This window comes from Ylistrum balloti, unplaced genomic scaffold (genome assembly GCF_031769215.1).
Source record: "Ylistrum balloti isolate Yb309-2 unplaced genomic scaffold, AGI_CSIRO_Ybal_v1 Utg371864, whole genome shotgun sequence".
Taxonomy (NCBI): Eukaryota; Metazoa; Mollusca; class Bivalvia; order Pectinida; family Pectinidae; genus Ylistrum; species Ylistrum balloti.
This window is the reverse complement of record NW_026782923.1, coordinates 34,592-56,876: the sequence shown is the minus strand read 5'-3', so window position 1 is coordinate 56,876 and position 22,285 is coordinate 34,592. Positions and strand designations below refer to the sequence as shown.

The window sequence follows — 22,285 nt, the reverse complement described above, 5'->3', positions numbered from 1 at the left end:
GAAAGTATATACTTATAAAGATTGAACTATTTACAGGAAAGCTTGTTATATGTATATCTAACCCTGACAGATGCTTGTTGTTTCTTTTTTCTCAAATGCTTGAAGGTACTTGTGACAAAAGCTATATTGACTCAATAAATTTGAGCGTCGTTTTTTTTTTAATAAAAGTAAAAACAAAGTAAAGTTTGATGCTTTCTGCCCACTGGGTTTATGTTTCTGAAGAAGATGAGAAACATATTGATCTGTTTTGTAGTTTTGTCCTTTTGTCAGGATACTTTACTCCAATAGCTCAGGATTAGTAAATGGTAATTGAGTCATAGCTCCCATATCTTGTCCAGTGACACTTTCACCAACATCCCAGTTTCAAAATGACCCTGACATGGCAACAACTATTAATAAACAAATACTAAAAATCATTACTAGTAACCATTCTGAACTTGTCTTTTTTTTATTTCAACTTACCACACCAGAGGCTGAAAATTTCTCTATATAGGATGTGTGTTATTTATTGATTAAATATTAGTATATATGTCAACTTACCTCACCAGAGGCTGAAAATTTCTCTATAGATCGGGTTTGTGTTACTTATTGATTAAATATTAGTATATCTATTTTTATTTACAGATATTTTCCAGTCAGACTGGCGAGTTAGTAACGTACCACCAAGAGGAAATCAACCAACTACTGCCTAAAGAAGGGTCTGTAAATGTACAGACAAAACGCTCTAACTTACTCAAAGAAAATTATGCATCATCATATTTAAAATTGAATCAATCAGAATTCTTATTGAACATCTTTAATGAAAATTATTTTTCTAATGCTGTCAGGGCTAATTTGATTGAATTTTCTGATATATATCAATCAAAATTATTCCTGATGGCATTTGAAAAATAATGTTCATTAACGATGTTCAATAAGAATTATATGGCAATATGTTCATGCCTGGTAATAAGCCCTCTCATATATTGCTCTTTATAAGTAAATTACCAATGAATACCATTTTATATAGATCTGCACTGGCTTTGACCCTGAAGTTGACCCCCTTTTTGTAAATTAGAAACATTATGAATTAATGTTTAAATGTGTAATAAGACTAGTAAACTAGAGTTTAAAAGCACTCGTCCATCCATGGCTCTACCTACTGAGTCAAACAAACCGAGTGACAGAGTGTCAAAATATATTTAACGCCATATACAAACCACATTGATCTGCTCCTTTTACCAATGTGTTCCTCAAAGAGTCGACATTTTAACTCTGTGATGATAATTACTCATCGTGTTATAGAGAGACAATTGTGGTTCTTTATATTATGTTTACTTTGTTTGGTGTTTTGTTGGCTTCTATATGTAAAGCTTAATTGGTGTTTTGTGGTAGGACAATACCTTTTACACACAAACAATATTTAGTGCTAAAATAGAATTTCATATATTTTAAATACTAATCTGTTTCCTTTCTAATGCAATGAATCTCGGATGACAATGAGAATTTGCCTTATAAGGAGCCAAAGTCAAAGGTTAAAGGTCAAGGTCAGATAGGTTGAGAAAATATTTTTATTTATAAATTCTATTGTCTTAATATACAGTGTAATTATATTGTTGATGACAGATGGGTAGAAGAAGATCCGATAGAAATTTTGGCGTCAGTGCAGACCTGTATTGAGAAAGCTGTCAACAATCTCAAAGCCCTGGACATCAACCCTACCAATATCAAAAGTCAGTAATACATTAAATGTACAACAGTAGTATATTTCATTTGTGTGGAATAATTAATAGTTTTAACATTACGTAAATATATATATATATATAACAGGTATATATACTTTGGTCCCTACAGTTGTTCCTCATAAATAAGTCATCCATGGTGACATTCTACCATTAGTCAAAAACAGTGAGTACCCAGGGTTTTCCATAAAAGCCGGTCGCCGGCCAATTTGACCGGCTACTTTGAACATTTGGCCGCCTACACCAATCCAGTTCCGTAATAATGTTCTGTATACGGCAGGCCATCCTCCTACTTTCACTACACGGCCTACTACCAACAAAATTATGGAAAACACTGAGTACTTCTGATGTATCATCTAAATCAATAATTATGTATAAGGGTGGTATAATATTGACTTCCAGTCAATTTCCACTCTGAAGCATTAGGGGCTGAATTTGTTGTTCCTATCTATTTACACATCACAACACTTACAACTGATAAACACTGGATTGTATTAAACACATCAAACTACACATCTCAATACTTACAATAGATAAACACTGGATTGTATTAAACACATCAAACTACACATCTCAATACTTACAATAGATAAACACTGGATTGTATTAAACACATCAAACTACACATCACAATACATACAATTGATAAACACTGGATTGTATTAAACACATCAAACTACACATCTCAATACTTACAATTGATAAACACTGGATTGTATTAAACACATCAAACTACACATCTCAATACTTACAATTGATAAACACTGGATTGTATTAAACACATCAAACTACACATCACAATACTTACAATTGATAAACACTGGATTGTATTAAACACATCAAACTACACATCACAATACTTACAATTGATAAACACTGGATTTTATTAAACACATCAAACTACACAGCTCAATACTTACCATTGAGTTGATGTTAATTTAACCAATCATCTTAGATGTATGTATACACAGTTTTCAACTGTTATATTTTTGTTACTTATCTATCTATCTGTAGGTTTACAAATATTATAACAATATTTTATCATTGTACTGCTCAAGGAGTATTGTATCTGTTACCTTTCTGTCAACAAAGATAGATTGACTCTGACAGATGCTGAAGGTGATATTAGTTATGTTTGCAAATGAGAAAATACTAAGTTTATATGTGATATTTGTTGAAGAATTGAGAAATATTGATGATTTTTAGAAAGGTTTTGTGAATGAAGTTATGACCAAATAATCAAATGTATTATTTATACTCAATACTTGATTATATCAAACTCAGATAAAAATTACTGTTGTAAAAATTACAACAGGTAATACAAATCTGGAACCTTCTGGTTAATTACTGTTTATTATGCTTTGTGTTAATTTATTGATATCAATTACTTATATTGTATATAATCAATCATACAGCCATTGGGATCACGAATCAAAGGGAGACAACTGTGGTTTGGGACAAGCTGACAGGGAAACCTCTATACAATGCCATAGGTATGTTGATATTTCCTCATAATAATCACCATGGAAACTTGAAGTCAGATATTTACTGTGAATGAAGCTTTTTTCTTTAGAAATAAGAATTCTGAACACCATTGTGATCGAAAATTGAAACAAGATATGATGCAAATAAATAATAATCCTCCCAACAAGTCAACAACAGTTTGTTGGATTCTTCATTTAGCAAGAGGCATAAATATATTATAATATTTCACTATTTATATGGAATATAAAAGTAAAATTTTATATTAATTTCCTAATCAGTGAAAAAATGTCTTCAGAATTTTTTTTTATCGTAGATAAAATAGAAATACAAATAATGTATTGATTTATCAAGATCATAAGACTTTCAATAAAAGACTACGAAAATGTTCTTTAAATCATATGAAATTAGTCTCCCAAATTAATGATACTGTAAGATAAATAGGTTTTCAGTTGCTTTCAGGAAAAAGTGTATATATAGAATTTTTGGTTTAATATTTACATGTATGGCAAATTGATTGTCTTTGTTTTCTATCCTGCAGTATGGCTTGACATGAGGACAGCTAGCACTGTAGATAACTTGGTGAACAAGACTCCACAGAAGAACAAGGACTACCTCAGAGTATGTAGGTCAACATCAGTATATGTAGGTCAACATTAGGGTATGTAGGTCAACAGAGTATGTAGGTCAACATTATTATATGTAGGTCAACATCAGTTTATGAAGGCCAACATTAGGGTATGTAGGTCAACATTGGAGTATGTAGGTCAACATCAGTGTATGTAGGTCAACCTCAGAGTATGTAGGTCAACGTCAATGTGTGAAGGCCAACCTCGAAGTATGTAGGCCAACATCTTAGTAATCAAATATACCAAACATCTATTTCAGTGATACCAATGCGTTTTATCTTTGATGATTAATTTTTAGTGATTTCTGTAAAATTATCAATTATCTTATTGGATTAAATTTTAATTGATTTTGTGGGTACTCTCAATTCCCAAATTCATATGTCCTTTAACTGTTAAAATTAGTATAAATATATATATTTACCTATGTTTATCCACAGAATCAAATCAAATGTCCAAGAATATTGGGTTTTTTTAAAAACACAAAATTGGAGCTACATGAAAATATATGATTTCAAAGAACTCGTTTGGATGGGAAATTGTTTTACTGTTAGGTAGCATATAGCCTTAAAAACAGAACTGTTTTAAAAGAAAATTATGTAAGTGAATAGTAGAATTTTTGTGGATAGATTGCAGATGTCAATATTTACTCTTTTGCATTGGCAGACATATGGTTAGATGTGGGAAGTGTTGAACATGAGAAGCCCTTATAGGGGCTAAATGGTGATGTTCCCCAAAAGCTTTTAAAATCTAGGTGCTATATAAACATTAAGTACAAATTGTAACCATCTGTTATGTATGGGACATCCAGGCAGTGAATCTGATTCTGGGATTTATTGGTAGCTGAGTGCTGCTGGGTTCCTGTTAGTGTTGACCTAAGGAGTGTTTATGGACTATACTATGAGTTAGATATGTCATTTGATGTTTAATTTGCTGTTGGTCCAGACATCTTAACTAAACTGTAGATGAACATTTTAGCCAGATTTCTGTTACTTATTTTCTGGTTCTCCAGACTCTTGAGATGAACAGTTGATGAACTTTGTACCCTAATTTCTGTTACTAATTTTCTGGTTCTCCAGATCCTTGAGATGAACAGTAGATGAACTTTGTTGAGATGAACAGTAAATGAACTTTGTAGCCAGATTTCTGTTACTAATTTTCTGGTTCTCCAGACCCTTGAGATGAACAGTTGATGAACTTTGTACCCTTATTTCTGTTACTAATTTACTGGTTCCCCAGATCCTTGAGATGAACAGTAGATGAACATTTTAGCCTGATTTCTGTTACTTATTTTCTGGTTCTCCAGACTCTTGAGATGAACAGTAGATGAACTTTGTAGCCTGATTTCTGTTACTAATTTACTGGTTCTCCAGACTCTTGAGATGAACAGTTGATGAATGTTTTACCCTGATTTCTGTTACTAATTTACTGGTTCTCCAGATCCTTGAGATGAACAGTAGATGAACATTTTAGCCTGATTTCTGTTACTAATTTACTGGTTCTCCAGACTCTTGAGATGAACAGTAGATGAACATTTTAGCCTGATTTCTGTTACTAATTTACTGGTTCTCCAGACTCTTGAGATGAACAGTTGATGAATGTTTTAGCCTGATTTCTGTTACTAATTTACTGGTTCTCCAGACTCTTGAGATGAACAGTAGATGAACATTTTAGCCTGATTTCTGTTACTAATTTACTGGTTCTCCAGATCCTTGAGATGAACAGTAGATGAACATTGTAGCCTGATTTCTGTTACTAATTTACTGGTTCTCCAGACCCTTGAGATGAACAGTTGATGAATGTTTTACCCTGATTTCTGTTACTAATTTACTGGTTCTCCAGACCCTTGAGATGAACAGTAGATGAACTTTGTAGCCTGATTTCTGTTACTAATTTTACTGGTTCTCCAGACTCTTGAGATGAACAGTTGATGAACTTTGTACCCTAATTTCTGTTACTAATTTTCTGGTTCTCCAGATCCTTGAGATGAACAGTAGATGAACATTTTAGCCTGATTTCTGTTACTAATTTACTGGTTCTCCAGACCCTTGAGATGAACAGTAGATGAACTTTGTAGCCTGATTTCTGTTACTAATTTTCTGGTTCTCCAGACTCTTGAGATGAACAGTTGATGAACTTTGTACCCTAAATTCTGTTACTTATTTTCTGGTTCTCCAGATCCTTGAGATGAACAGTAGATGAATTTTGTTGAGATGAACAGTAAATGAACTTTGTAGCCAGATTTCTGTTACTAATTTTCTGGTTCTCCAGACCCTTGAGATGAACAGTTGATGAACTTTGTACCCTTATTTCTGTTACTAATTTACTGGTTCCCCAGATCCTTGAGATGAACAGTAGATGAACATTTTAGCCTGATTTCTGTTACTAATTTTCTGGTTCTCCAGACTCTTGAGATGAACAGTTGATGAACTTTGTACCCTAATTTCTGTTACTAATTTTCTGGTTCTCCAGATCCTTGAGATGAACAGTAGATGAATTTTGTTGAGATGAACAGTAAATGAACTTTGTAGCCAGATTTCTGTTACTAATTTTCTGGTTCTCCAGACCCTTGAGATGAACAGTTGATGAACTTTGTACCCTTATTTCTGTTACTAATTTACTGGTTCCCCAGATCCTTGAGATGAACAGTAGATGAACATTTTAGCCTGATTTCTGTTACTTATTTTCTGGTTCTCCAGACTCTTGAGATGAACAGTAGATGAACTTTGTAGCCTGATTTCTGTTACTAATTTACTGGTTCTCCAGACTCTTGAGATGAACAGTTGATGAATGTTTTACCCTGATTTCTGTTACTAATTTACTGGTTCTCCAGATCCTTGAGATGAACAGTAGATGAACATTTTAGCCTGATTTCTGTTACTAATTTACTGGTTCTCCAGACCCTTGAGATGAACAGTTGATGAATGTTTTAGCCTGATTTCTGTTACTAATTTACTGGTTCTCCAGATCCTTGAGATGAACAGTAGATGAACTTTGTAGCCTGATTTCTGTTACTAATTTACTGGTTCTCCAGACCCTTGAGATGAACAGTTGATGAATGTTTTAGCCTGATTTCTGTTACTAATTTACTGGTTCTCCAGACCCTTGAGATGAACAGTTGATGAACATTTTAGCCTGATTTCTGTTACTAATTTTCTGGTTCTCCAGACTCTTGAGATGAACAGTTGATGAACATTTTAGCCTGGTTTCTGTTACTAATTTTCTGGTTCTCCAGACTCTTGAGATGAACAGTTGATGAACATTTTAGCCTGGTTTCTGTTACTAATTTTCTGGTTCTCCAGACTCTTGAGATGAACAGTTGATGAACATTTTAGCCTGATTTCTGTTACTAATTTACTGGTTCTCCAGACCCTTGAGATGAACTGTTGATGAACATTTTAGCCTGATTTCTGTTACTAATTTTCTGGTTCTCCAGACTCTTGAGATGAACAGTTGATGAACATTTTAGCCTGATTTCTGTTACTAATTTACTGGTTCTCCAGACCCTTGAGATGAACAGTTGATGAACATTTTAGCCTGATTTCTGTTACTTATTTACTGGTTCTCCAGACCCTTGAGATGAACAGTTGATGAACTTTGTACCCTGATTTCTGTTACTAATTTACTGGTTCTCCAGACTCTGGAGATGAACAGTAGATGAACTTTGTAGCCTGATTTCTGTTACTAATTTTCTGGTTCTCCAGACCCTTGAGATGAACAGTTGATGAATGTTTTAGCCTGATTTCTGTTACTAATTTACTGGTTCTCCAGATCCTTGAGATGAACAGTAGATGAACTTTGTGCCCTGATTTCTGTTACTAATTTACTGGTTCTCCAGACTCTTGAGATGAACAGTTGATGAACTTTGTACCCTGATTTCTGTTACTAATTTATTGGTTCTCCAGACCCTTGAGATGAACAGTTGATGAACGTTTTAGCCTGATTTCTGTTACTTATTTTCTGGTTCTCCAGACCCTTGAGATGAACAGTTAATGAATTTGTAGCCTGGTTTCTGTTACTATATTTCTGGTTCTCCAGACTCTTGAGATGAACAGTTAATGAATTTGTAGCCTGGTTTCTGTTACTAATTTTCTGGTTCTCCAGACCCTTGAGATGAACGGTTAATGAATTTGTAGCCTGGTTTCTGTTACTATATTTCTGGTTCTCCAGACTCTTGAGATGAACAGTTAATGAATTTGTAGCCTGGTTTCTGTTACTAATTTTCTGGTTCTCCAGACTCTTGAGATGAACAGTAGATGAACATTTTAGCCTGATTTCTGTTACTAATTTACTGGTTCTCCAGATCCTTGAGATGAACAGATGATGAACTTTGTACCCTGATTTCTGTTACAGCCTAAATGTGGCCTTCCTATAACTACCTACTTCAGCGCCGTCAAGCTGAGATGGCTGATTGATAACAGTGAAGAAGTTCAAAGTGCTATTAAAGATGGACGCTGCTTATTTGGGACTGTCGACTCCTGGCTGTTATGGGTAATTCATAATAAAACTAGAATTTATGGATCTTAAGACTTAGAACTGTTTCAGTAGGAAATAATTACGTTACAATTTCTTACTCTAAGGAATTTTCCAGATAGGTAAAGGATATTACAACCCCAGGAATTTATGACTGAAACTTTGAAAACAATTTAGCCAAACTATAATCTAATCGTATTCTCCCTTTATCAAAGGAGACTTTCCAATTGAAACTACTGTAAAATACACTGGTTATGACCCGAAAAAATATAAATACTAGTAGATTTTGTAATTTGAAAGTGAAATTTTAAAATGAAATCAAATTTTATTTTCAAAAATTAACACAAATACAAATTAAATCTAATTTGAAAGTTTTTTTTGCTCAATGCCCTGTGATTCATAATAATTGCTCTGACATAAATAGATATTTGGTTTTCAATCAGCATGGTAATATTGTGGAATGTTCTTAACTTCAGAACCTAACTGGAGGGAAGGATGGAGGGAAACATTTGACAGACGTCACTAATGCCAGTCGAACCATGCTGATGAACCTCCGATCACTGGACTGGGACACCAGTCTATTGAAGTGAGTTCAGAAGTATGCTGAAACAGAACCACAATATGTTCATATTACTCTGAAAAAATTTATACATAATCTTCATTTGATCTCTTCATTTTGCTGGAATGAAAGGGAGGGATGTTGCCAGAACAGGGGTATTTGTAGATAGGTTTCACGGTCAGGCAGGTGACCTAGTATAATTATGTGCTAGTTCCCATTTCGCTTGTAAATTAAACCCATGTCTTTATGATGAAAAGCATTGTGTTACCTTCTGTGCCAGCCGACCATCGTGTAAATATGCAAAATGCAAATTCAGGGAATTACAGGGAAATAATCTTGTTTGATTTCCAGCAAATTTACTAATGAAACATGTTTTGTAGGGAATAATTCTTTTATTAGATTTGAACAACATTTTACAAGTATTTGGAAAACTGTTTGAGGAAATTTTAAATGATTTCAAATATTGGCGTCAGATGATTATAAAAGAATTCGTAAGTTCTCAGAAAGTAAGATATTTCAACATCTCTTGAAAAATATCCTAGATACTACCTGCATCATGTTCCATTATTGTTCCTTATTGCAGGTTCTTCGACATTCCTGCAGAAGTCCTACCAGAGATCAGAAGTTCTTCTGAGGTGTATGGTCAGCTGGTTTCTGGTCCTCTTAAGGGTCTCAACATCTCTGGGGTAATTATCTTGACAACATCAGGACATTTTTAGTCTTGTTTTTGATGCAGTATTTTAAAATGAACTTATAACATGACATGTTCAGTGTATGTCACTGGTATAATTATAAGTAATTTCTGACTTTTTCTAGATACTTGGAGACCAGCAGGCGGCTTTGGTGGGTCAAATGTGTTTCAAACCTGGACAGGCCAAAAACACGTAAGTTAACAAACGTGTTTTTTTGCAGATGTTTCGTGTACTTCAAATGTAAAAGTTTGATTTTGTTTCAATGTGGAATCATGTGATTTAAAGCATATATATCAATCAATGTATCTAGATTATGTTCAAACTAATAAATAAATAAAACTAATATCCAGAATAGAGTTACTTCCCTTCTGACCATAAATAGTACCATTGTATGTCTTACTAATATAAAACTAATATCCAGAATAGAGTTACTTCCCTTCTGACCATAAATAGTACAATTGTATGTCTTACAGATCTTATTGATCAAGGGCCGCTAGTTTATGCAGACAAACTGGTTAGTTGGCACTTTCAATGTAAAATGTCAGGAATAAATCAGGGCGAATTTGCAAATAATGATACAGGCCTCGAAAAAGTCACATTTGAAGTTTGTCAGAAAGCATAATAAGATCAGTCGGTTATCTCATATTAAATAACAAACAAACCTGTTCCAACTGCTCAAACCAATAAACAAAACATCTCTGTGTATCATTAACAACTGTAACAGAGGTCAGTGTTTATTGCAATGCTCGGATTCCAACCCTGGACCTCTGGCGTTCCAGTCTGATGTTCAGCCAATCAAGCTAAAGAGAAATTCTCTGTACCCCAGCGGTATATTGCTGCTAGTATTTACCTGGGTTACACAACCTATGTGTAAAAGTATGTTACTGGATACATCAATATGGTTTTTCCAACGTTTGCTAATTCATGTTAGCTATATGTGAATTATATTTTGTACATGTGTTTATTAAGTTTCTAATACTGTATGGCTTAGATATGGCTTGAACTGTGTCATGTTGAAGATGTGTCAAAAATAAGGTTATCACTAAAGCTATTACAGAGTTGTCAATACAGGAAATTAACTAGTTAAAGATGTGTTAAAAATTAGGTTCACTAGATATGTAAAGACTTCTCACTAAATTATTCTATTTCAGGTATGGTACTGGCTGTTTCCTTCTAATGAATACTGGGACAGAGGTAGGACACATTTACAGATTGTAGACTTTTTAATCTGATGTCATTTTTCATTTATTGTCTTAAAAACAACTTGTTGCTATTTATACTCAAACAGATTTTCACAAAACTCAGGTAGGTGTACGCAATGGTACAGAATCGACCAACTTTTTTGGCTGCACTATAGTCCTATATACACTCAGATAGTTAAAAGGAATGAGTGGGGCCACAGACTTTTGCACATCTATGTCAAGGTCTTAAACAAAGTGTAACCAAATTGACTACAGAACATTGTTACCATCTGGTGTATTTTCTGGTCTATAATCTGTTTACCATCTTGTCATACTATTTTCAACCTTAGTGTACATAGGATTATAGTGCAACTGAAAAAGTTGGTTGTTTCCGTAACATCTCATACACTACATATGTCAGTGCTAGTACAATCCACACTGGTCATTTGTCTGATGAAGGTGGCAGTGTAGTCATTGAAATGTCACTCTCTAATCTTCTACTGGAAATTTTGTAACAACTTCTATTCTAGTGACATTACCAACCGGAAGAAAATGTTCCAAAATATCAAATATGATGTGATAAATTTGAATGGTTCCTGCCATGGTCTGTTATATTTTATATTTGCAGGTGTGTGAGTCCAACCATGGTCTATTAACAACGGTTGGATATCAGCTTGGAAAAGACAAACCTGTTGTGTATGCTCTTGAGGTATTATACTACAGTACTGTTATGGCTTCATTTTCTGTATCTCATCTTGCACCATTTAGGATTTACTCCCCTGATGTATAATTTCAAATGTGTAAAATTCACATTTGAATTACTTGCCCTTAGTACAGTTCCTAACCTCTAGTCTTAGTTCAAGACCTTTAAGGGCCACTTTTATGGTCAGGATCTTGGCTAGCTTTAGTAAAGAAAAATCTGTTGTTTGTAATAAAGTTTCAGAAATACTGTAATATTATCAGGAAGTAATTCTGTTACACTTTCCTTAAAGTTTTGGGGAATAGATAGTTGCTGCTTTGTCCGTTTGTCTGTCTGTCTTTCTTTCTGTCTTTCTGTGTTTCCATTTGTACTCTTAATGTCATGAGCAGAAATTTTGCCCACAGTGAGACAAGTGTCATGAAACTTGGTGTGTACATCAGTTACACTAATGTGATGTGCAGTTTACATGTTTTAAGGTCCATAATGTCTTATTTACAGCATTGTTGCCTTTGGTTAATATTTTGTGCGCAGAGTATAACTTTACTTCCATCTAAACAAGGATGATGAAACTTGGTGTAAATATTGGTCATATTAGCAGTAAGACAATTTTTAGTGTACCAAAGTAAAGGTTCAAAACTCCGCAGTTACAGAAAACACCAAGAAAATACCAGCATGGCCACATTATCATAATTCAAACTCAAATTTATAAACATCAAGAAAATACCAAGATGGCAACATTATCATAACTCAAGAGTGTTTCAGTGTTCAATCCCATAAAAGACCAGTGACTCTAGTTTCCTCCTACAGTTCGACCTTCATGCACTTCCATCCAGGCCAGTGATAAATATAAACTGGGAAAACTCCATGCAATTGTTGTAAGATAAATGAACTTAAAAAAATGAGAAAAAAGAATGTGTACAAATTATACAGCTATTGTTAAGGTTGCTGGACAAAAAAATAATGTATATGTATGAGGTAACCATTAATTTTGTTTCAGCATCTGTACCAATATTTCTACTCCCGTTTTATTTTAATCAGAATATTTACATATTTCTGACAGGGAGCTGTTGCTATAGGTGGTGCTTGTGTTCGCTGGCTCCGTGACAACCTGGGAATCATCAAGACTTCAGAGGAAATAGGTAAGGGCTCTGTGTTAATCAGGATGATGATAAGACTGGTAGGTAAGGGAGATAACTTAGCATTTAAATAATAAAGCTAGTAAAAGAGACTCTGGGACAACCTGGAAATCACCAAGACGTCAGAAGAGTTAGGTAAAGGATCTGTCAATCAGGATGATGATAGACTGGTAGGTAAGGGAGATAAATTAGCAATAAAAACAGTAAAACTAGGTAAGAGGTTCACAAGGGAGGCAGTTCATGGCCCTTGAACAACCTTGGAATCATCAGACTTCAGAGGAGGTTGGTAACGGCAACAGATTCACAAGAAAGACCGTTTTTGTCCCTGAGACAACATGGATATCATAGATCAGAATGGAGATAGGCAAGGTCCATCCTTTTGTCAGCTGTGTTAGTCAGTAATGATAGGTAAAGGAAACAGCTCTTCTTAAAGAGTTGTAAAGGAGAGAACTGCAAGGTTAACAAGGGAGACAAACCCTCAGTGTAAAAATGAGCTGAGCTAGTAATGCTGTAAATAAACTTTAACAGCCCATTTGACTTGTGATGAAGCTAAAGTATAGGTGCATATTTTGATATCATTTACAGAGAAACTAGCCGCAGGAGTTGACAGTGTGGGAGGGTGTTATTTTGTACCAGCCTTTTCAGGTCTTTTCTGTCCCTACTGGCAGTCAGATGCAAGAGGGTAAGTAACAATAATCATTACCAAACTTAAGGAGGTATGGTACCTTCATACCATATAGTATTTCACTATATCCCATTAAAGAGTTCTCTGTATCTCATTAAAGAGTTCTCTATATCTCATTAAAGAGTTGATATCGTCTCAATTTATTGATATTTCAAATTATTTTTCTTCATTTTAATCCTGTATAATGTTTGATTTCATGTCTCTTGTATAACCTTTTCACATTGTTTTACACAAGAAGCATTTTTATGACCAACATGAATAATTATTCAAAAGAAAAACAAAAATTGATTTAATATAAGTGTTTTCATATGATTAGAATTAATACTATATAGACAGTATTGAATAGGTAATCTTCAAGCTAAACACACTAACATCATAATAGAAAACTTTATGTGATATTCCATTGATTACACTGTCACCTCTCAATCAGAAGAATATCTGTACTACAATATGTGTTCTGCTTGTTCTCTTCAGGATCATATGTGGTCTGACACAGTTCACCACAAAATGCCACATTGCTAGGGCAGCCCTGGAGGCTGTCTGTTTTCAGACAAGGGAGGTAAGTGAGTTTTTCTTAAATGTATAAATGAAATTTCTTTCAAATCAATCAATTTAAGCTTTTAAAACTAAAACAGTAAGAAGTATTAGGCAGGATACAATCCATGGATAGGAGAGACGCCAGAGTCGTTTAGTCAAGTAATGTAGTTGATTATATTTGCAGGGAATTGAGTTTTGCTTTATTCGTGGTCAATAGATAGCAAGAAAATAACAGGGAACATCCTACAATTAATGAAAATCAAAAAATATGTTACGTGTAAATACTGCGACAACTACAAAATACTAACCCCGTGAAATTAATTTGGTATACAGTAGATGTTTTACTGGAAAAGTCGTCAATTTCTATGTAGTGTTTGTTTACAGATTCTAGAGATCGTGAATAAGGCGAATGGTATCACCAGACAAAGTGATGTGAAGTTTATTTGTTTAAATATAAATCAAATTATTGTTTATTTCCAGATTCTAGAAATCATGAACAAGGATAGTGGTATCCCCTTAATGTCTCTGCAAGTCGATGGAGGAATGACGGCTAATACTCTACTCATGCAGATGCAGTCTGATCTCCTGGGCATTAATGTTGGTGAGTCAGCACACTTTTTATATTGTCAGCATGCTTACTCTTTCTACCAGAATTTGTGTTTAATGGTAGAGGTTTAGTTAAGGACCAGAGATATCTAGTGAGACACAGAAAAACCTAGATTCACTGTATTAACACATGTATGAGGAGATACAGGTTAGAATTTATACACTAGTCTCCTGTTATTCTGTCACTTTTGATTTTGGTGGTATAACAGGGATGGTGATACAGAAAGGTTTAAGGGTGATACCTAATTCCACAACTATGTACAATGTAAACAAAGCCTGAATACACAACTATGTACAATGTAAACAAAGCCTGAATACACAACTATGTACAATGTAAACAAAGCCTGAATACACAACTATGTACAATGTAAACAAAGCCTGAATACACAACTATGTACAATGTAAACAAAGCCTGAATACACAACTATGTACAATGTAAACAAAGCCTGAATACACAACTATGTACAATGTAAACAAAGCCTGAATACACAACTATGTACAATGTAAACAAAGCCTGAATACACAACTATGTACAATGTAAACAAAGCCTGAATACACAACTATGTACAATGTAAACAAAGCCTGAATACACAACTATGTACAATGTAAACAAAGCCTGAATACACAACTATGTACAATGTAAACAAAGCCTGAATACACAACTATGTACAATGTAAACAAAGCCTGAATACACAACTATGTACAATGTAAACAAAGCCTGAATACACAACTATGTACAATGTAAACAAAGCCTGAATACACAACTATGTACAATGTAAACAAAGCCTGAATACACAACTATGTACAATGTAAACAAAGCCTGAATACACAACTATGTACAATGTAAACAAAGCCTGAATACACAACTATGTACAATGTAAACAAAGCCTGAATACACAACTATGTACAATGTAAACAAAGCCTGAATACACAACTATGTACAATGTAAACAAAGCCTGAATACACAACTATGTACAATGTAAACAAAGCCTGAATACACAACTATGTACAATGTAAACAAAGCCTGAATACACAACTATGTACAATGTAAACAAAGCCTGAATATACAACTATGTACAATGTAAACAAAGCCTGAATGCACAACTATGTACAATGTAAACAAAGCCTGAATACACAACTATGTACAATGTAAACAAAGCCTGAATACACAACTAAGTCATACATAATTTTGATTTCATCTTTAAATCATTGTTATCTAATGTCTTAACATTATGAATTACATATTAAATAGTATTAAAGGATATGTGAGTACAGTTTTATAATATGATTTACAAATGAACTTTACATTGTGCAGACCATTGTCAAGTGTGTGTCCGTCAAACATTGTCTTCAGGTTTTAATCAGGACCATGTCTAGTAAATTTAGCTTCCAGAAAAACCATATATACTTTCCACTATACTTTTGGGGCCATTTTATTGGTCAGTGTAGTAAAATATTTGATGTTGTCTTCTACAGAAACAGGAAGCAAACAGTAGACCCACCTGGTCTAAGGAGTCAAAACATTTTCACTTTATATGCAATCCTACCAGTTATCCCCCTTAGTCCGTGATCTTTAATCACCATTCAGATGAGTTACAGCTTTAAGTAGATTTTCCATATATTTGGTCTGACAAATCACCAGAATGAAACAGAACACAAATACCTTGTATTTTTAGTTTCTGATGAACACCTGTATTTACAGGGGAGAACTACAGGATGGCTTTCATTGAGTCCAGAATTACACAAGAAATTATTTCTTTCAGTGGGATTCTTTTCAAAAGTTCAGAAATATATATCATAGTCAGCCCCATGACAGTGTGCTGCTCACTTTGTTACATTGACACATAGTTAATTAATCAATTCATTTGATTTATTTAAGGTTATTACAGTTATACATAGGTATCATCCGCTCAATTTGGTAATTTTTAAGCTCACCATCATCAGATGGTGGGCTATTCAAATCACTTTTCGTCAGTGGTCTGTGATCCATGATCTGTCGGATCCTGTCTGTGATCCTTTGTCTTTCTATAAACAAAAACAATATGGCTGACTGGTGGCCATCTTTGATAATGACATTGAATGTTTATTATCTGTATTTTGGGAGAAATTCTAAATGGAACTTTCTCAAATTTTATACGTAGGTTCTCCTTTGTCCTTAAAGTGTTCTTTTGATTTTGGACAAATACAAATACAAAATGGCTGACAGGCAACCATCTTGAATTTGACAATTTAAGACTATGTTCACTGCTCTTAGGAGAAAAATTAAATTTCATATAATCAAGAACAAGAACAGGGGAAAGACTAGATAGGAAGGGATGTTATCTTATACATCTCAACTGGGGCCAGATTTTCCTCAGCTAATATTTCCTTGAAAATATCTTGTATGAAAATTCCTCAAGGAATTTCTTTGTTCCTTGTTTTAACAAGCCGTTTTTGAGGATATCAGAGAATTAAAAAATCTCAGGTCATATTCATTTTTTAAATAATATTAGAAAAAGGTCATATTCATTTTTTAAGTTAATTTACGTTAATGTCAATTCATAATACAGATAAATGAAATAGAATAATTTATCTATATTTCTTAGATAGTACCTGATAATGAAGTAGCTAGTATGACTCATTTGAATGCTTTTACACTAAATATTTCTCATTCTCAGTTCGACCTTCCATGCCGGAGACTACAGCTTTAGGCGCAGCAATGGCAGCAGGTTATGCTGAGGGTATATGGGACATTGAGGACAGTGCTGAAGCTACTATCACCACTGATGTCTTCAACCCTGCCATCAGAGCTAAAAGTTTGTAGTCCTTGTATTTTTCATTTTTTTAACTGATTCTTTTATGAGCTTATAGCTGAGACTGCTTAAATGTAGTAATTTTCAATGAGTTTTATTTTATCCTATTTTAAAGACTGATTAAATCACGAAAAATGAAAAAGAAAACAAAAAAACCAAAGTAGATTCTGTGCATCGAAATGGACTGTCTGTTTCATGATCTCTGAAAACTTTTAGTTTTGAATTTGGTAAAAAATTTAATCATTGAAAAAAAAAGAACCTGTAAGTATTATGTATCATGCCTCACTGGTCTGTTTCACCCTTTCCCATCATTCAACTCTTCTCAGTATTAAGGAGGCTTAGAGTCATGATATTAGGACATAGTCCTCTGGTAAATGGGGTTTACAGATTTGTTTAAATGTAATACTTTTATTTACCCTCAAAGTCCCAGGGTTCAAACATTAAGTAACCAATGAGACACGGGGACCTCTAGCATGCTTTGTTAAATGACTGTTAAGTTTGTTAATCAAATGAATACTCTCATTTACTTAAAGGTCAGATGTTTTGAAAATTCACGATCACCAAGAGGCCTTAGATCGTGAGATTTGGCCCATAACATGCTTTGATATAACTTCGTCTGAGGGAGATTCTTTTTCCTTAATTGTACTCACCTTAAGGTTCAGAAATAAGATGCAGGCGGCCCATTGGGTGTGTATTGATATTATTATGGTGACCTCCTGAAAAAAGCTTGCAGTACTATTGGACAAAGAAATCACATTCTCGGTAACAACACAGGATCTTACACCACAGGGTTAGATGGGTAGGCTTCAGTAGAGGAAATCACTTGGTAATAGAATTTTAACCAAATTTTGTCAGAAGCATCCTTGGATGAAGGGGGCTTAAAGTAAACTTAACCTTAGCCTTAAGGTGGATGGTTAGGGTCCAATAAGGGTGATCAATGCAGTTGGTTACAGTCCTTCTTTTAGATTGCATGAATATTAAACAGCTCATGGAAGAAGTGGACAAGCATTTGTATGAATGCTGGATCTGTATCAACATTTTTTAGGTCATCTTGACCCTTTGCAGATGACCTATAGCCATCGTGCTTCGTCTGTCGTCGTCCGCCGTGTGTAAACTTTTCATTCAAACAACTTCTTCTCAAATACTAGAAGGTCTAGGGGGCTAATACTTGGCACAGAGCATACTGGCATGGAGCTCTACCTACCAAGTTTGTTCAAATGAATGACCTTGACCCACTTTAAAGGTCACAGGGGTCAAATATCTTGTATCTAATGTCAGATGACCGTTAAGGCCCATGGGCCTCTTGTTTTCAGTCTAGTTTGCTATGAAGCACAGTTGAAACCAGAAAAATCAATTTTTGTATAACTATAAAATACACATATTTTGTTATCAGTTATGTACCAAGAATTGAAATGAACAATGGTACCATTTAATTCAGATCGTGATGAGCGTTTTGCAAGATGGAAGCTTGCTGTGGAGAGATCTATGCATTGGGAAGTTCCCACACCCATACAGGGTAAGTTTTCTCGTAGAGTAAAAGTCATTGTACAAAACTCCCATCTTAAATTCGTCCTCTCTGTTCATGGACGAAATTGTTTTTTTTTTTTTTTTTTTCATGGTTCAATAATTTCATTCTTCAGTCAAAATAAGAATTACTGTTAGGGATAGGGCCCTGGGTATATATATATATATATATGATTACCTCACAAAGGAGGCTACTTATTTTATGGCTGAGATTAAACAGGAGCAAATCTTTCTTGGTAGACAATATGTTTTGTGAACATATTTGTATTATATGGTATCTCTGCATGTCAAGTTTTGTGTATTTGAAGTCACTTTCTAAAAAGCTGGTCGAAAAGGTCAAGGCAACTCAGAAATGTTCTACAACAAATTGATAAAAGTCATAATGTACATTTTCGAAATTTTCTAGGATAGAAAAAAATATTAATAATTTATGACCATTATGCAATGTGTTCCATTTAAGCTTGTATCGAATATAATGAAGATTCTGTACATTGATTCTATTTTCGTATGCTGATTCTGAAACTATCACCAGGCAGTACCAGTCCAGCCCCATCATAATCTGTACCTGGTGTTTTCAATTCAGCGAGTCAACTGTTTTGACTACTTATAAGAAAGTGACCTGAATTGAAATCGGATGCAGTATTATATACATGTATGTAATATTTCTGTTTTTTTTCCCTATGGAAGAATAGGAACTATGCCGAACCTGTACAGCAGTCTCGCCGCCGGACTGTACCTATGGACCAGCTGTGCCTTATTATTAGCAGCAGAACTTATACACAAGAGATAACATATAGCCAGGTTGTAGGTACCCTATACTCCATTTCTATAGAAAATTGTTTATGTTTTTATTGTCAAAATATTTTTATTTAGATGTATTTTTATGATCTTCGGATCGTTTATGTCATAGAATTACAACGAATCACACATATCAATCCTAACGTTGCTCATTCTAGTCTTCAGGTGTGATTTCTAACTGATGAAATATTTGAGACATGAAATCATTTACCAATGACATTGTTTCATGTACAACTTTGTATGTTTTTTTTATCAGGATTGCATGTAACATTATAAATCCACAGGTTCATCATGAGATTTGATTCATATTTTTTTTTCTTGATATCTGTTGTGTCTAAATCTACGTTTTGCTTGCTTGAATTATGCAATAATTATTATATAGCTCTCCTTCTATCTTACAAAATTTTCTTTCTACATAATAATTACAAGCTTTGCTTTTGAGAACATACAAGACATGAAAAATACAGTAATTATCCAACGATAAGTCACTGTCTGGTAATAAGCCCACCAACGTCTATCCCAGTTTAATAAGAAATGCCAACAAAATATTGTAATAACTGTTATGAATTTTATTTATTTATAACAAAATAAGTTATCCAACTTTAACTAATTAACTTGTTGGCCCGGATTAAAGCATGCAAAGGGTCCAACTGTTTGAAGAAACCAGAGTATCTAGAGAGAACTTACATAGTTCTGTAGGTGACCTTATGCTGTTTCATGTCTCTATGGGGAATCAGACCCCAGACATCTTGGTGAAAGGTGAGTGCATTACAACAACTCCACTGGACAATCCTGTAAAATGTCCTCTTGTTGTTGTCCTCTGTGACTTATTGTGGGATAAATACTGTACACCAAGGTGTGGAGGATAAATATGGTGGGTTTTATCAAAAGATAGATTTAAACTTTATCAAATGGATGTTTTATCAAAAGATAAATTTAGACTTTATCAGTTGGACATTTTATCAAAAGATAAAATTCAGCTTTATCAAAACTCAGTAGATATAGAATATATTGTGGTCTTTTTACATTGTACCTGAATCTGTTATAATAGTTGATCTCTTATCTGAATCTCACGTTGAGTACTCAAGTGCTAGTATAGATTTACTTGTTTAATATTTGATTCTGTAACAAAATAAAAACAGAACTCGGTTCTGTCCTCAGAGACTTTATACTTAGTTTTCTTACCGTGAAATATATACATATCTACCAATAATATCTAAATATATATGGATAAAACAAAAAATCTGATATTTTAGAATCATGGTTTTTTCTATTAGAATGAGATTAAAATATTGTTCCTTTATGTTATAGATTCCATTGTATCTAAAGTCTTCGTAGTTTTAGAACTTTTCTGAGATTGGTTCCCATGGTTTCCATGCTAAGGTGACATTCCAATATCATGATAACATGTATGTTTTTTCTTGTGTAGTATTTACCTCAGATTTTTCCATTTCAATAATTCCATACAGAGGCTATAACAGAATACAGGTATATTAGCTGATGTGAGCTTCTGTAAAATACCTGTGTAATTAATTTTAGTGGGTTTCAAATTATGTGGTTTTTCCAAAAATATATAATTTTTGCTGGCACTTTAGTTTGTGGATTAATCAAGCATGAAAAATCAACTAAAACTACAATCTATGTCAATATTTAAATGGATATCATTTCATTCAGTGTTCACACTTTCATCTCAACATTGTACTTGAATAAAATTTCATTTTCGAAAGAGACGAGAATAAAATTTCATTTTTGAAAGAGACGAGAATAAAATTTCATTTTCGAAAGAGACGAGAATAAAATTTCATTTTTGAAAGAGACGAGAATAAAATTTCATTTTCGAAAGAGACAAATAATGCAGATAAATGTCTAAAAGAATGAATCTCGAAATCCATTTTGAAAGCATCTAGTAAAAATTCTGGTGTTATCACATGTACAGACATGACGTTTGATATTTGGAATCACACTTCTGTAACATTTCTGTTTGTTTTACCGTGTTTTTTACTTTTATCTCAGCAACATTATTTTTCTATTGAAAGGGATTATCTAGTACAATGAATTTTCTAATGTCATCATCTAGTTGTTAACTATCAATTTTTTTGCTGGAAATATAATCTCCTCAACAGGAATGTATGCTTAATTTTGCACTTTATTAAGTCTATTTCCCTTGAGCTGTAACCTTTTGTAAAATCTACCAGACAGATGATTTTTTAATAGATTATCTAGATATAAAGTATGCAAACCAAAGAGATACTGTTTTTATGTTAGAACCTCTTATTTGTTTTGTTACATATCAGAAATTATCTGGCATATTTGAAATTCTATGTGAAATGATTGAATAACGGAATTTGCCAGGTTAGCTATGCAGGCCCCTTGGACCTCTTGTTTTTATGTTACATATCTGTTGTGATCTGGGATAAACACCCGTCATTGTTTTCTTTCTACTGTGAAATATATTTTTGTTGATTTTCTGAGTACTCTTAATCCAAAAATGCACATGTTCACAAAGATTTATTGGGTGATATCTATCAATGAAATCAGTTGCTCACGGTAAGGTAAATGAAAATTGAACTTCACAACAAATTAAACCCCACGAAAATATATGATTTTACAGTATTTTTTTAAAGCATGGATTTCCATGTTATACATTACTATTTAATACTTTATTGTCTGAGATTATTAGTTACAGTAATGCACTCCTTCAGTGAAATCTATTTGCTAAATCGTTACATTATATCTTTACTGTACTTCCAAGCTTTTACATAATATTTGAGAA

At 33.7% G+C, this 22,285-nt stretch overlaps 1 protein-coding gene across 1 annotated transcript; it reads left to right on the top strand.

Annotated features, from left to right (window-relative positions):
* Nucleotides 1–624: 624 nt before the first annotated feature.
* Nucleotides 625–19,799, top strand: LOC132563791 (glycerol kinase 3-like; the record flags this gene model as incomplete). Its single annotated transcript, XM_060228542.1, has 17 exons — nt 625–698; nt 1,606–1,712; nt 3,137–3,214; nt 3,745–3,824; nt 8,183–8,320; nt 8,779–8,888; nt 9,445–9,547; nt 9,678–9,745; nt 10,705–10,747; nt 11,363–11,443; nt 12,495–12,573; nt 13,156–13,252; nt 13,730–13,814; nt 14,273–14,393; nt 17,056–17,193; nt 18,629–18,706; nt 19,407–19,799. Coding segments are annotated over 17 exons (1,578 nt in total), but the record flags the coding sequence as incomplete, so codon positions are not given.
* Nucleotides 19,800–22,285: the final 2,486 nt, after the last annotated feature.